This window comes from Dromaius novaehollandiae, chromosome 5 (genome assembly GCF_036370855.1).
Source record: "Dromaius novaehollandiae isolate bDroNov1 chromosome 5, bDroNov1.hap1, whole genome shotgun sequence".
NCBI lineage: Eukaryota > Metazoa > Chordata > Aves > Casuariiformes > Dromaiidae > Dromaius > Dromaius novaehollandiae.
The window spans coordinates 39,584,720-39,599,819 of NC_088102.1; the positions used below are offsets into that span (position 1 = coordinate 39,584,720).

Consider the following 15,100-nt stretch of genomic DNA (forward strand, 5'->3'; position numbering starts at 1 on the left):
TTTCGAGACATTACCTGTTTATGCTGCAAAGCTGTCTGTGGCTTTGCAGTTGATGTCCTTATTGCTTTTACTTGGTGAGGGGAAGACATTGGGGTAAGTGATAGAGATCTGCATTTAAAATACTATATAGAGCTGTGCTTAAACTGCACACTTTATACTTCGCACACACAAAAACAATCTAGTAGCAGCACAGGCTGTACAACTTGGGTTGCTGCAGGCAATGTAAGTAAAACCTGATAAGACTTTTTTTTATTGGGCATGCTTAAAACAACCTTGTAATCCCTTATAGGTCTTGTCTCGTTTAAGCAAGTTCAAAGCTATTGACTTTAATTGAGTTACTCTTGCTTTACAATAATGTAAATGAGATGAGAACTTCCCTTCCTCATGGCCCTGGTTTATATTACAGCAAAATAGCCAAGTAGACTTCATTTAGACTTTTGAAACAGAAAATCTCTGGTAAAATTCATTCTTAAGTTTATGTAATAACTCCGAGGCACATCTTGTGACTGTATGTTTTCAAAGCAATTAAAGGAGCACTTGTAGGAAATTAGTTTATTAACCAGTGTTTGGTATCCTTTTGAAAACACATCTAGCTGAAGTTATTCATGTATAAATCCTGCATAATAGAAGCAGCTTTTTTTTTAATTCAGTCTTGGCTTTGGTACATTTTAGTCTATGACTAATTTTCTAAGTCAGACATACTCATATCACACAGGGCCTAAACTAAAACAGACCAAAGGGGATCCCAGCCTGGATTTCCCTGATCTAAGAAACTATTTTTGGTCTCTGCCAAATCAGAAATGAATTTTAATTGCCAAAATGTGTGCACTATAGCTTGTTACATGATCAGCAAAAATATTAATGCTCTGTGGAATTTTAGGTTAAAGGGGCAGCTTGCAGCAGTCGTCCCTATAGTGTAACACACCAGCTGTGTCCCTTCATTTTAAGTTGCCAATTATTCCTCATGTAATAGCCCTAAAAAGTCCTTCAGAAAATTGCCCCCAAGGTTCCCTTTCATGCTCCAGCTGAGTAGTCTGAAGCAGACAAGTAAAGCACAGCACATCTCCAGGGTGTTCTGAAGTTGAGCCATTTTTAATAAAGATTGACATTTTCAAACAGTATAGGGAAGTTAATGCCCAACTCCTATTACATTTCAATTGAAGTTGGATACCAAATTCTCTTTATGCTCCTATGGAAATTCTAGCCTAATTAAAGATTGAGAGAGTTAGTGTAAGAGGACACTCTTCAAAAAGTCAATGCGGGGCAGAGGGAGACAGTTTTTAAACCTTCTAAATGATTTTTTTTAAGCTTTCTAAATGATTTATCCCCAAACTTCAGCAAAGTTGTGTTCAGAAAAATTTTGCATACTTAGCTAGAGGAGAGGTTAAAACTGGGCCTGTAATAGGAAGATAACTTAAGTTTTCACTGTGAAAGAATTATAAATTCTTCATAATGAGTTTGGACTGTGTAGAACCCTTTTGTTTAGCTTATTTTTGTGTTAGCTTCTTGATTCTTTTGCTACAGGAAAGGGAGAATGAGAAAACAAATATGCGATCCTTTTGCAATTTCATTAGAGTAATCCTCTTACATTCAAGCCGTGTTCCACAGTTACAGCTTTTAACTTTGCGATAGGCAGCTGCAGAGAAGAACAAAAGGAAAGCAAGAAGTGGAAGCAGAGCAAGAACAATTATGAATTATATCTTAAGTTATTAAACTCTTATCACTTTCCACCTCTCACACTGGGGATCATCTTAGTCAATAGCTTTCATGGGCTCCATCTGGCAGAGTCAGTCCTATCAATTCTTTAGCTTCGCTCACGTCCATCACCATCTTTTGTTCAGCAACAGAACCAAAGAAGGTGTATATACTTGCAAAGTGTTTTCGGGTGATAGAAACTTCCAGCTTTAAATCCTGTAGCCATGCTGTAGCCATACTTTGACTATCCTGTTGCTGCAGCTGGTAGCACCTTCTCATCCATCAATGTTCTTTCTTCCTGGAATAACTCCCCCTACTTTATAGTTAACAGCCTCTGCGATTTGGAGTTAGGTGATGTTATGCTGGTCTTATTCCCCTTCTCTCCTCCTGCCTCAGCTACTATCACTGCTAAATAAAATTCATATTAGATCAGAGTCACAGGCTGGAAAGCATTACAGGCTGTATACAAAGTGCATGTTCAGAAAAGCTATCCTTTTGACATTTTAGCATTTACTTCTCTATTTTCTCTGCTCCAGAATTCAGTGCAGCTGCAAAAACCATGTGCCCATGTTTTTTCATAGCCTCTTTGCTTTTTGCCTGTACCTTGGTTATGCCAGATGACATGATGATGATCTGTGGAAGTGTGCCTCTGCTAGCAAAATATTATTGTTAAAAGTAATAGTTTGTACGTTAGCCCGGGTATCTCTAAGCATTAGTCATCTAAGAAATATTCTCCTCCTATGAAGGAGTTGATAGCACCGTATACAGGACGAAGAAGAAAGGCCTACTTAGAGAAAACTATTTCCTTGATGCCAAAGAATGAGGAAAACTGAGAGAGCAGATAGCCTGTCCTAGACTGTTAATGACAGACCATGTTTCTCTTCCCTGTTGGACTGTGGGTGGGTTTATGCTGCATAGTGTGGCTGAATCTACTGGCTTGCGTACAAGCTAGCTTCCTTAGATTTGGAAAATTAACTTGGTCAGAGCTCATTGCTCCCACAGCACTGAGCTTCTTTTGGTAAGTGAATTAGTTCAAGTCTCTCTATAGTTTACAGCAGCTTGAAGGGTTGATAACCCTGTATTTGTATCAGCACCATGGGCACAAATCAGGAGCAGTCTCTCTGTGCTCTACTAAATATTCCCCCCGCTCCGCCGTCATGAAATATACACATACAACCCTTCTGCTTCAAAGACTTACTTCCACTGGCAGATATAACTGTGTATGAGGGTGAAGGAGGTAATGCAGTTTTTTTTTCTTTTGGTTTCTTTGATCATCCTTTGGAATGGGTTGTTTTGTCATAGTGTTAAAGAGTACAGTTAGAGGGAAAAGCAGGTACAGCTGAAATGTGCTCTGTTTTTTGGTACAGTCTGTCTTTACTAGGTCTTACAAAGCTGTTTCTGCACTGGAGTGAGAGACTGGAATTCAGTGAATTTTCGTTTGACTAGTGTTAGAGCAAGAGATGTTTTCCTGCTGGGATTTGAGAGTGTACAGAGCAGCTTTGCTCCCACTTGTTTTTTTTGATTCCTTTATGGTCTGAATGAGCGGAGAGGCAGCCCAACAAATGATGTGTGCCTCTGAGGGCTGATTTGTTTCTCTTGCAGCAGGATTGGAGAGACAATAGAGGGAAGTTCTTCTGGAACACTCCAGCGAAATATGTGCTTGCAGGACAATTAGAGTCCCCAGGTACATTTCAGCTGACCCAGTATGTATGTTGTCATGGTACATGATCAAAGCTAGGTGGGCTAGCAATGCTGTGAATTCCCATAAACTCATGTTTCATGGATGGATCTTCAGTGTCTTGTAGGGACAACCATCAAAGTCATGATATCTAGATATCTAGGTATTGTGTTGTAACCTCAGTCGTCTTAGTATATCACCTAATTTCACAACGAGCTAGGGAGATACGGCTGCACTGAAATGCTGTGGCTCCTCAAAGTACTTCCTGGCCTGGGATTCTGGATGTTCATAAGAAAGGACAGGCAACCAACTCAGGAACTGCAATACTGCTTAGCCAGCCAACAGGAAGTGGTAAAAACTCAATAATGGCAATATCTTCCTTCCTCCTACAGTCACAGAAGTTAAACTAATTGACTTTAGCCCTATTAGCATGCTCTAGCTTTCAGCATGAGCACTCGACATGTTTGTAATAGCTAAGATAGATATAGCATCACCTCATGAGTCAAAGTATTTGTATTAACCTGTGGATTTTTTTGGTTTTCTTTATGGAAGTACTGAAGAGAGTTATATTCCCTCTCTTGGTCTGTCTTTTAAATAGAGGCACTTTTCCTTCCTGCTTCTGAGTGTCTCTTCAGCAGGTAGAAAGAAGCTTGTGTTCCTGTCTGTCTCTGCTGTTGGTTCCAGGGATGCTCTGCTATTTTCTCCATTTCTACCTCTCCAGTTCTGAGCCTTCAAGAAACAGAGGTCAGAGCCAAGGGCAAGCCAAGGTGTGGACAAACCACAGATGAGGTTGTGTTCCTATATCTCAGCAAAAGCAGAAGATCCTCCCTCGCAATCCAGAACGTCTAGTTCTTGCTTGTGGCTGTTGGAAACCAGCTAGTCTTCAAGTGTTAGCCAGCTTATTTCCAAAAAGGAGAGAAGCCAATGACTCTGTTCATAAATGTCATAAAAACAAGCGACAGGATGTGTTTTTATTCTTACCTGTCATACTGGTCTGAGGTTCTGAAAAATCTGGGCACTTCTTTAGCTTTCTGGGGAGATCTTTGCAATTTCTGCTTCTCCATAGGTGACACGAGGGGCTTGACTTTTATTTTGGATCCCAAAGCTAAGCCAAACTCAGTCCCCAATCTCTTCTTCCTCACTCCCAGTGTTATTGCACTGTACAGTGACCAGATGCTGTGACTAAGTGCGAGGCTGCTTTTCAACTAAGAATTAAATGATGGAAACAGTCGCAAGTAAAACCTCAGGAAAAATGTTGTGCAGTTTATTTTCCTCTCTGCAGTGTGTTTTACTTGTGTCGGGATTCCAGATGTCTCTGGATAGGGGCTACCTTTCTAAATCGTGTTCTCATTTGCAAAAGCTATCGGAGAAAGTTGCCAGGGATAGGTCTTCCACCTAAGCTCCAACGCTTGCTTTCTGCCTTTTGCCAGACTCCCCTTCACTAGTGATGTAAATTACTAAGGAGGCAGGGTTGGCAGGGTCGTGTTTTGGGGTTCTGTAGCTGCTTTTTAGAGGCAAAATTGATCATCATGGAAGGTCAAAAGGATTAGCTCCCTTCTAATCCCCCAAAAGAATTTTTCAGTGTGACAGTTTATTTATCCTATCGTTTTCTGAAACGAGGTTGATGACAGTCTTAAAATGTATTTTACAAAGTACACCTACAGTGAAACTGAATCTGGGTTTGTGTTTCCTCATCAGCTAGAACACCCTGTACTCTTACCACAGTCTGGATGCTTGAAGCCTGCAACTGTCCCTCTTTCATTGCTGGAAAAGGAATTGGGCAGCAGCTGGAGGTGTCTCCTAGAATAAGTCAGAGGTAGAGCAACCAGGCCAGCATAGCAGGTCTGGCTGCTGCCTATCCACTAATTTCCATACGCTAGAGTGTTTTATTCTTGAGAGGAAGAAGGCTCAAGCCTCAGCCTCATTTCAGCTTACTCTGTTGGCACACTTGTTACAAAGAGAAAAGGCTGATTGTCTTAGAGCAATTCTTCTTCTTTAGAAAAGGTTTCTTCCCTGGCTCTTCATATCACTGAGGATGAACTCCTTTCTCACTGCTGCTGCAGCAGAGCACCAGATACTCAGATACTGCTTAAACAGGATGGCATAACAGTGCTTGTTCAGTAATGGCTTGAAATTGAGTGGCAACATTCTCTACTCCTGCATCCTCAGCTGTTGTTTTTTCTTCTCATCTTCTTCTCTCTGATCTTTTTTTGTAGCTGTCCACAGAAGGAAAATGTGAGCCAAATAATGTCAAACTTGTAATATCAGAATGAGTAAGAAATGCAGCAGAATGAAGTTGCCGGTTCTGTAGTATTGCTTATTAATGTATTTGTGCTTGTCTGCTGTGGAATTCTTGTGTATAAATCAACCATGTGAAAAGCATTAAATATGCCGCAAATACAGCACAGGAGTTCGGATCATATAAATAGACACAGTAAGAATGTTGCCTCATGCCAAGGACATTTTCAAATAGTAAATGTTTCTTGCATTAAATGAATTTGTTCCCTTTCTGAAGTTTAGGTGTTGTTATCACAGAAACCACCATGATAGTTGGCATTCATGACTCTCCTGTTGGTAATTTCAGTGGGAGCCCAAGAGTCAAAAGGACCATCGAGATTGCGCTTGTGCTTTAAAGGGGATCGTTTTAGAGTTAGACCAAATTTCAGCAGCTAATGTTGGGAGAACCTGAGCTGCTGAGGGTGTTGGTCTCCAGGACTCTCTTGGCACCTCTTGTTAGTGTGAAAGAACATCTTTAGAAAAAGTTAATCTCTCTGAAAATAGCTCAGCTAGGAGGAGGAGATTGTAAGGCATGCATACTTATATGGCATCGTGTATGTGTGACTCGGGAAGCAGTTCTGGGTCCATGGCATGTGCTTGACTGTTGATGAAAGCACCCCACTCCTCTGGGGGCTTGTGCTTCCTGTCTTCCAGGTTCTCTGAGCCAGACCCCAGCCACACGCTGGAGGAGCGAGTGGTGCACTGGTACTTCAGCCAGTTGGACAACAACAGCAGCAATGACATCAACAAACGGGAGCTGAAGCCCTTCAAGCGTTATGTGAAGAAGAAAGCCAAGCCCAAGAAGTGTGCCCGACGTTTCACTGACTACTGTGACCTCAACAAGGACAAGTCTATCTCACTGCAGGAGCTGAAGGGCTGCTTGGGAGTAAGCAAGGAAGGAGGTAAGTGCTTTTCTTTTCCTGTTCCATGAGGATAAAGGACTTACATGGAGTTGAGCAAACTCAGGAATCAGTTTCCTACCAAGTGATTCAAAAGCACCATGGTTCACATGAGAAAATGATTGGGACTAATATCCTGCCATGCAAATGTAGTTCATTATTTGCGTTATGGCTCTATCTTAAAGCCCCTATCACAGAGATTTGTGCTAAGCACTATACAGATACAAGTCAAAAAAATGACCCTTGCCCAGAACTCTGCTTATATTGTGTAAGTCCTTGGAAACTGTAGTTCAGATCAAGTCCTTTCTGAGTCATATACCACTAACGTGTAAGCTGTATGATCTATGAGCCAGCAGATGCAGTCCTTCTGCAGAGATCCTGTTGACTAACAGAAATATTTATTTTCATTGCTAAATTCAGTATGCAGGAGAGTGGATGATGCAGAGAGAAGAGCAAATCAGAAAGAAAGTGCAGGACTGTACTGTTGGCTTTTTTCAGGGTTGAATTGCACCTTAAGACTGGCAGAGAAATAAGGCATGTCAATAACAAGTTTTTTTTCCTGTTTAGTGCCTGAGCAGCTAATGAATCCTTCTTCCTTTTCCTCCTCTTTCATCTTTACCTCATCTTCTGCTAGGATCTGGACCAAATCAATATTTTTGGAAATTTTATGAATTGAAACTGCTCAACCCAAATTCAGTAATTATCAGTCATTCTTGACTGTGGACAGATTTGCTTGGCAGGAGATTCCAGGGAACTGATTTCCTGTGCAGGTGTTTTGGCTATGTGGACAGCTCTTGTTATAGCCACCACATTGGTTGGGAAGGGTGGGTAGCTTTCTTCAGGTTCAACCTTTCCTATGTTCCTTTCCTCAGGTTTAGCACAAGTAGGAAGGGAGTCAGTACATTTGGGTATTGGGAAGTTGCCTTTTCTAGGTGTTTTGAAAACATCTTAGAATAATAAACCTGGCACATTACTCATCAGCTGTGAGAAGCATTCAGTTTCCCTGGCTCAGTGGAAGCTTTTTCTTAGTCATTAGTACCTTACTGAGGAGTGACATACCGAAATAGCAACTCTGTCCCTTAATTTTATTGCCTTCCCAATAAGATGAATATGCCAAATGAATTTTATTGCTATTTGGCCTGGAATAAGACTCTCTGGAATCTGATGCCTTGGCCAACTGACTTTTCAGAATTTAGTTTATGGAAGGAGGGAAAGAAAAAGTGAAGGAAGAAAATGAGAATCTTTGATCCAGAGTGAAGGGAAAAGAAAGCAGCAAGTGAGACGTGTCGTTGTGAGTGTCTGATTGCCAAACTGTTTGCTGAGAACACAGCCTGACCTTTGATTTCTTTCACTGCATGAGGACAGGATTATGTATGCAAAAAGGGGCTCCAACCTTGTATCACCCAGCTTCACATACTTACTAGGGACCCAATGAGCCTCAGGGATCAAAGATAAATAGACAAATTACGTGAGACGGGAGCCCTTGGGAGAAATGACTGGGGACAGTAATACAGAGGGCTAAAAAGCAATGCAGGGAGCAGATGCTACCAAGTAGAGAATAAATGAAGGAGTGAACTCTAGAGATGCAGTAAGCAAGCTTGTGATGGACCTTTTTAAAGGAGCCATGAATTTGTGAGGCGGTAAAAGACATGTTTACCTTGCTTTCTATTCACAAGAACCTCTCAATTAAGAAATAGTCAGTAGCTTACCCCTTCTTCAACTTCCCCTTGTCCAAAAACATGGATGCATGCAGTCCGTGTGTTTTCCTGTCTGTATTTCTTTCTCTGTACCACGGCCTCCACACATCTGCTTGGGTTGGGGTCCAAGCCAAGAGCTGGTTGGGAATCTTTTTGATGACATACTTTCTGTTGTAAAGTGCCAGTCAGATGAAACCAAAACTTTTTATAGAAATGTTTATGGTTCAGAAAAGCTACTTTGGAAAGGTTTTTGTGGTCTGGGTTGGATGAGGAGGGGTTTGAGGGAGGCAGAGAAACACCATCATTTCCCCTTGATGTGCTTCATCACTAGTACACTTGCCTCAACTGTTCCAAATCCTGTCTGGTATCCCACAGCATAAAGACTAGAACGGGGTGGGTCATCACTCAAAGTGGTTCTGCCTCCTGCTAAGCTAATTGAACAGTTGTACTGATCTTGAAAATAAAACTTAAAGACAAAATTTGTAGGGTTTGGGATGATGAGAAATACAAATGTCAAAGTTTCTGCATTTTTGTCAATTTTTTACTTTTTGATTTTGTTTCTTTTCTTCTGGACAGTTCTATCCAAACATGGAAATAGTGTTGCTTGGTGGAAACACCAGACATAAATCAGCACTGTTATATGCCTCTTGGGCACTAGATAGACTAAACAAATAAGATTTACATGGGAGAGTTCAGCCGGGATATTCATAAGGGCAAACCTGAATCTGAGCTGTTTCCAGCTTAGGATCAAGTCTGTCTGAGATGCATGGTTCTATCGTTCTTCCCTTCCTCAGCAGGTACTTGTTCCATGTGGTCGTCTAATATGCTTGCACTGCCAGCCAGCGGCTCTTCAGTGAGGAAAACCTCTGTCCAGTCAGCCAGCAACGCATTCCTCTTTTCCATCCTTATGATGACCCAGGAAATTGCTAAGGAGTCCACTAGGTCTGGTGGCCACTTTGCGCAGCTCTTTCCACTCTGCTTAAATCAGATGCATTTCTATTAGGTGCAACTCTGATGAAGTGCCATTCTCAGCAATCAGAATGGAGTAGCCACCAAGAGTCAGCCTTGAATGGCTTGCAGAAGCCTGCAAATGTTTCCTTAAACTGGGGCAGAACAGATGGAGGGCTTGTAGCTTATAGTGTACCAGAAACAGTCTTTGTCTTCATTCGGTCAATGATTATCTGTTTGAAGGATTGTGGAAGGAAAACAGACTGATTTACAACCTGTTAAAAGTTAGCATTCATCAGTGCAGTCTGCACAGCCTGAGTCAAGGGGGGAACCATCTGTGATCAAAGAACAAATTTAGCTCTATGCATCAGTCCAAAGACATGGTCCTTGAGAGGAGATTGACATGTTGCAAAGCTTTGCTGTGAAGTTACTGAACCTAAGATTAATTGGAGTCTAGTGGTCTCAGAACTGTAGATTTGAGCAAGGCTTATACTAATTGTGCTGGCTGCAGATTGTTGGAGTTTAGTTTTACCTCTATATTCTTCCAAGTTTAGAGGACAAAGTCAACATGTTGTGCATGCCCAAAGAGCAGCTAAGGGATTAAGCAGGGAAGAAGTGTCCTCCTGCCAAATGAAGGGATGTTTCCTTCTGCCAGTTCACATCCCACGATTACTTTGCCACCGGAAGGCTTGTCAGACTGGAGGTGCTGGCTATGCTTCACAGGCCATGAAGGCACCTGGGGTGGAACCCAGCAGCTCACTGTGGCAACAGCCAACTATCAAGAGCACAATTCAGAAAGAGGATCAAAATTAAAAACACAGGGTGGGTTGGTTAAACAGCATGTCGCTTTCTACTGGAATTAAGCAAATACACCAGCAGGAGGAAAAAAATACTGAAGAATGTAAGCAGATTAATTTGATGATGTTTAGGGCCCTTCTTTTTGGTCTCTGTGGTAGTGATAGATTTCTGTATGCTCGGGTGCCTCGTAGGACGGGTGATATTCTATCACTGTTAAGCAAGCAGCTGTGAGGGAACAGTTAGCAAGGAGCAGTATCTGGGAAAGGCCTCTTTACTGAAGAAATTTTCTATGTGGCTTGGTGAATTATGAAGAGCAACTAGTTAGGGCAGATAGCTGACATTAGTCTGAGAGGCCATAAGAAAGCTGTAAAATACCATTTGCTGAATACAAGCAGGTAATGATTGAGTTAAACTGAAATTCAGATTATATCTAATTAATAATTAACAAAGAAGTCCACTCATTTGGTGCTTGTTTTTGCTTGCTTTGTTCAGATATCCCCCTTTGGAGCTCGGTTGGGGCGCTGTAGTTTATCAGCTTTAACCTAGCAGAAATTCACCTGAGATTTAGTACCGATCAGGACATCAGTGTTGTGTTGAGGATGCAAGATAGGGCTCTTGGTAGCATGTTCCTCCACCTGCTGAATAAATCAGAGGAATAGATTCTACCTATGGAAAGCTGCTACAGTCTTTTGGGGCCTTTTCCTTCTGAAAGATATCTGGCTTGATACAGTGTAACTAGAATTGCTGCCCAAAATAGCATATCTGTGAGGTTGAGCAAATACTTTGCATTGATAGGAATGTGACTTGGCCACTTCACTGTTATCTCTGTAATACCCAAGTGCTTCCCAGGCATACTTCAGTAACCTGCTGTCACCATCTGTCATATTTCTTCCTCTCTCTCGTATAGTCTTTATGCTCGGTGCAATGTTGTGTTTTGGTAGGGTTTCATTTTCTATAGATGTGCACGTTGGCCTGTGTTTATACTGAAGGCAGCTGACCGAAGATGATATTCTTTGCTATTGCAGTGAAAGGTGATGAGCTTCATGGTAGTCTTTAGTTTCCCTGCATGGATGTGTCTGGGACAAGCCCACAGAAAGCTCAGAGCCTTACTCTTGTGATAGAAAGGTCTGTCATGTCCAGTCTTGAGCCCACCTGTCATTTTAGAACTTCAGTATCAATTTAGGTGAAGTTTCCCATGCCTTTCTGAAGACAAATGAAACGCAGTCAAAGCAACACACAGTAGTCTTAGCTGCCTTGGGTGCAAAAGCTTTTTCGTGTCATGTTCTTGTTTACACATGGAGGCTGCTTGAACTGAGAAGGGGATTAGTACACTCCAAAACCTAGCCAAAGTCATAGCTTGTTTAAATTTGGAAGGAGGGGGAAGTAAACCTTTGAGAGCTACTGAAGGCAGCTTTCAGTCAGATCTGAATAGTACCATAGTGACAGCAAGGATGAGTGAAAACCTTAGCAAATGAGAGGAGATATTTTGCTGCACGTATGCTGAGTAAAAAGGAGATGGTTTTGCTCCAGGCGACCCAGGGTACTGTGCTGCTCTAACACGAAGCCTTAGTAGCTGTGCAAAGCCAAGAAGGAGTGAGACAATTTCTGGAAAAGAAAGCGTGTGACGTTGTTTTAAATTCATGTGGTATTTCAGGGTTGGGGAGAGGGAGAGGGGGCAGGGAAGGAATTGGAAAGTCTGCTTCTGTGTGCACCCAAATATCAGGCGGGTGAGTGGGGGCCTGGAAAAGCACTTCAGAGAGCGAGTGACCAAAGCTGTGTGTTACAGAGCAGCACCCTCTAGGGGCCTCTGTATTACTTGGCAGCCAGAGGAAAAGCCTGGATCTGCAAGTGTCCAGTAAGCTAAAGGACAAAGAGACTCATAAAGGTTCTGGATTTTTATTGCCAGACCCCTGAGTGAGTCCCAATTAGCTCTGGAAGAACCTACCTTTCGGCAACAGAGCCCTGCTTTTTATATACAGGCGCAGAAATAAGTTAACAGTGGTTCCTCTGATCTTGCCAGAACAGATGACTGATATGAGGCTGGTGTTCAGGCGCCTTGAAATAACTTACCACATTTATATGGTTCCTCTTATTAACAATTTTTAAAGCCAGCAGGTTTTGCTTTGTGATCTATTTTAAACTCAGTCACCACCACCTTTTTTCCCACTTTTCTTTTCCTTTCCAGTGATTCAATTTCTTTCTTATAGCGCAGCTTCCTGTCTTCCCGGTGTTCTTTCCCATTCTGCCACCATTTCTCTAATTTTCTTCTTATCCTTCTCTTGCACAGAGCAAAGGGGTTTTTTTTATTTTTTGGGTTTTTTTTTTCGATTGGGTGTGAGCACCTGTATGTATTAGTGCAAGTTAAATTACTTAGATGTGTGAGGTAAGCTACACGATCATGTCAGATGCACATGCAAATCAAAGGTAAGTCTTTTGCCTGGCTAGAGTGAAGGGTGGGAACATGCTTACTGGTTCTGGCTGGAAGCAGGAGTTTCCATTTCCAGCTGATGGGCCCTTATCTGAAATCCAGACCAAGTAGATAGGAGGAAATATAACAAGCTTTCAAGAGTGCTAAGCTCTGATTCCTGAGTTGCTTATACCTAGCACCTCCTAGAAACTGGTTTAATGTCAGGGGTGAGGCCCTTGTCATTAGCTCCATCTGGTGTAGGGTGCGTGTTCCTACATCTCATGATGCAGTCCCAACTATGCAGTCTGTTCTTCCCCTTCTGCTGGATTTGAGTTCAAATTTGATTTGAACTCAATATTGATTTTACACATCTGTTTGATTGTTTGGTCTAAGCTTTTGGTCACTAGAGATTTAGTAAGTTTGGGCTATCTATATTCCCTGCACCTTCACTTTACTGGCTGCCCCCTTCTGTAAGACACACACAAGAGCCTGCATTTTTTCTTCTGTTTTGTTTGCCATTAGCAAAAACTGTTTTTGGGAACTTCTGGTCACTCCTTGCATCCTTCCATTCTTTTTCTTCCTCCTTCCACAATTTAATTTAACTTCGTGTTTGTTGCTTCTTACCCATACCAAACCTCTGAACTTCAAGAAGTTCAGATACTACAATGCAAAGTACTTAACATCTGACATCTCAAGCAGATTAGTCTGACTCTTGTATGTGAATCTTAAGGAGTGCTGGAAGCACTTGGTATGTGCAGACTCGAAGGAGCTCCTTTGTCATGCCATGGCATTTATTGCCTTTAATGTGGTTCTTGGATTTTACAGGTAGCCTGAGCAGTTTCCCCAATGGAAAAAGACAAGGCCTTAACCCCTTCAGTGAGTATCTTGTTAAAATGTTTGTTTCTTTTTTCTTGTATGATAGACATGTATCCCAAAATTCATGCTCTCCTGCTCTTCTGTGTTTACGAATAATAATATAGAAACAGCTGGAACCCAAGGGTGTTCATAAGAGGTGGGAACATATTAACAGCCCTGCTGCATCAGCTCAAAGTCCAGCACCATTTCTTCAGCTTTGGTAGATAGTACATGGCTAAGGAATTAGCATAGGATAGAGGAGCTGTGGGATGAACATTCTCCTAGCCTATCCTTCCTGCTTTCAGCAAGTGATTTGTTGTATTTACATTGCATTATCCTCATGGACAATTTTGCATGAGGATTCCTTCTCTGTCCCAGTTAAGGTCTGGTCTCCGCCATATTTTATAGCAGGCATGAAGAACAACTTTTATTTGTTTTGCTTTTAAACCTGCTGTCTCATTGGTTTCATTGGGTGCTTTTCATTTGCTATAGTGAGAAACAGTGAGTAGTTCTTGCTCTCGTTCCCCACCTATCTTTCCCATGCAACCTGTTATTTTATAGACCTCCAACATATGTTTGCTTAGACATCTTTCCGAGTTGAAGAGCCCTAAGTTGTTTATTTGCTTAATGATAGAAGCCTTCCCATACCTCTGCCCCATCTTTCTTACCTTTCTGGTACCTTTCTTTGTCCTGCTACGTGTTCCTTTTGAGATGGGCTGAGCAGACACCTGAAGATAAGGATCGGCTAAGCCTTATGCGTTGGTATAGTGATGTTTCCCAACGTGTCCTCAGTTCTGAGCATGTATTTTCTTTTTGACTGCCACTAAAAATTGAGCGGAAGCATTCCAAGACGTGTCTGTCTGCCATGGCTCCAAACTCTTTCCTAGTCACTCGGAGTCCCTTAGCATAATGCAGGTCACCTCCCTCCCCAACTCATGTGTTGAGTTGCATGTATAGACCTTGAAGTTAATCTGCTGTTTTTATGACCCAGTCATTGAGCATTGTGAGAGAGAAGTTCTGCAGTCAATTTCAGATATGATTATCCTGAATAATTTTGCATTTGTCAGTATTCACCTCCTGTGGCAGGGCATGTCAAATAGCACTGATCCCAGTGAGGCCTTTCTGGTAGACTTTCTCCTTTGTGAAAGCCAAATTTGTACTTCTGCCTTCTGTTCATCGTGTTTTTACCTCTTATTAATCTACCAAGAGCGCTTGCTCTGATCACATAAAAGCTTTGATTCTTTAAGAGCCTTTGATGAGGGACTTAAAAGCTTTCTGAAGAACCAGGCGTGGGGGGTGTGCATATTCATCTGACTCGCAAAGCGTTGACTTTGTACCCTCTACTGGGACACTCTATAATAGCTTAGCAGGGTCCTGGAACTCCCTGCTCCAAGTATCCCCTCAGTAGCACAGTGGACTTCAGTGTGCATGGTGTGTGAAGATCTTTAAGAATGGTTGAGCAGGGAGGCTTTGCAGAGATGAGGAGAGGCAGCTTAGGCTCTCGTTGAATTCCTTCCTCCTTGAAGGCCTGCTTGCCTGTCAGGGAAGGAAGCTAGCTGGCTGCTGCTCAAGGGGGTCGATAGTTGCAGTTGCCTTAAATCGGTGGGATTCTGCATCAGCCATAGCAGGAGGAAGGGCAGTGGGAGAGATGTTGGACCAGTTGTTTGCCCAGACTGTGTGTCCATTCCCAAGAAGGGGGAGGAAGAATGGTGGTTTATATTTAAAAATACATCAGTCCCCAGGGCTCTGTATGACTCATTCAACACTGTTTTTTCAGCAAGGCTGTCTCATTAGCCCCTCGCTGTTTTTAGCCTCACAGCTTACTCTGGGATCCCAGCCCTCTGGG

At 42.2% G+C, this 15,100-nt stretch overlaps 1 protein-coding gene across 6 annotated transcripts in view; it reads left to right on the top strand.

Moving 5' to 3' along the window:
• Nucleotides 1-15,100, top strand: part of SMOC1 (SPARC related modular calcium binding 1) — a 133,124-nt gene that overhangs the window by 114,744 nt on the left and 3,280 nt on the right. For 4 of the 6 annotated variants that reach the window (XM_064512521.1, XM_064512516.1, XM_064512517.1 and 1 more), the window contains 2 exons: nucleotides 6,305-6,552; nucleotides 13,225-13,275. In XM_064512521.1, coding sequence (XP_064368591.1) covers nucleotides 6,305-6,552; nucleotides 13,225-13,275 — 299 coding nt within the window. The remainder of the gene's footprint in view (nucleotides 1-6,304; nucleotides 6,553-13,224; nucleotides 13,276-15,100) is intronic. The other 2 variants (XM_064512520.1, XM_064512519.1) reach the window with 1 other exon arrangement.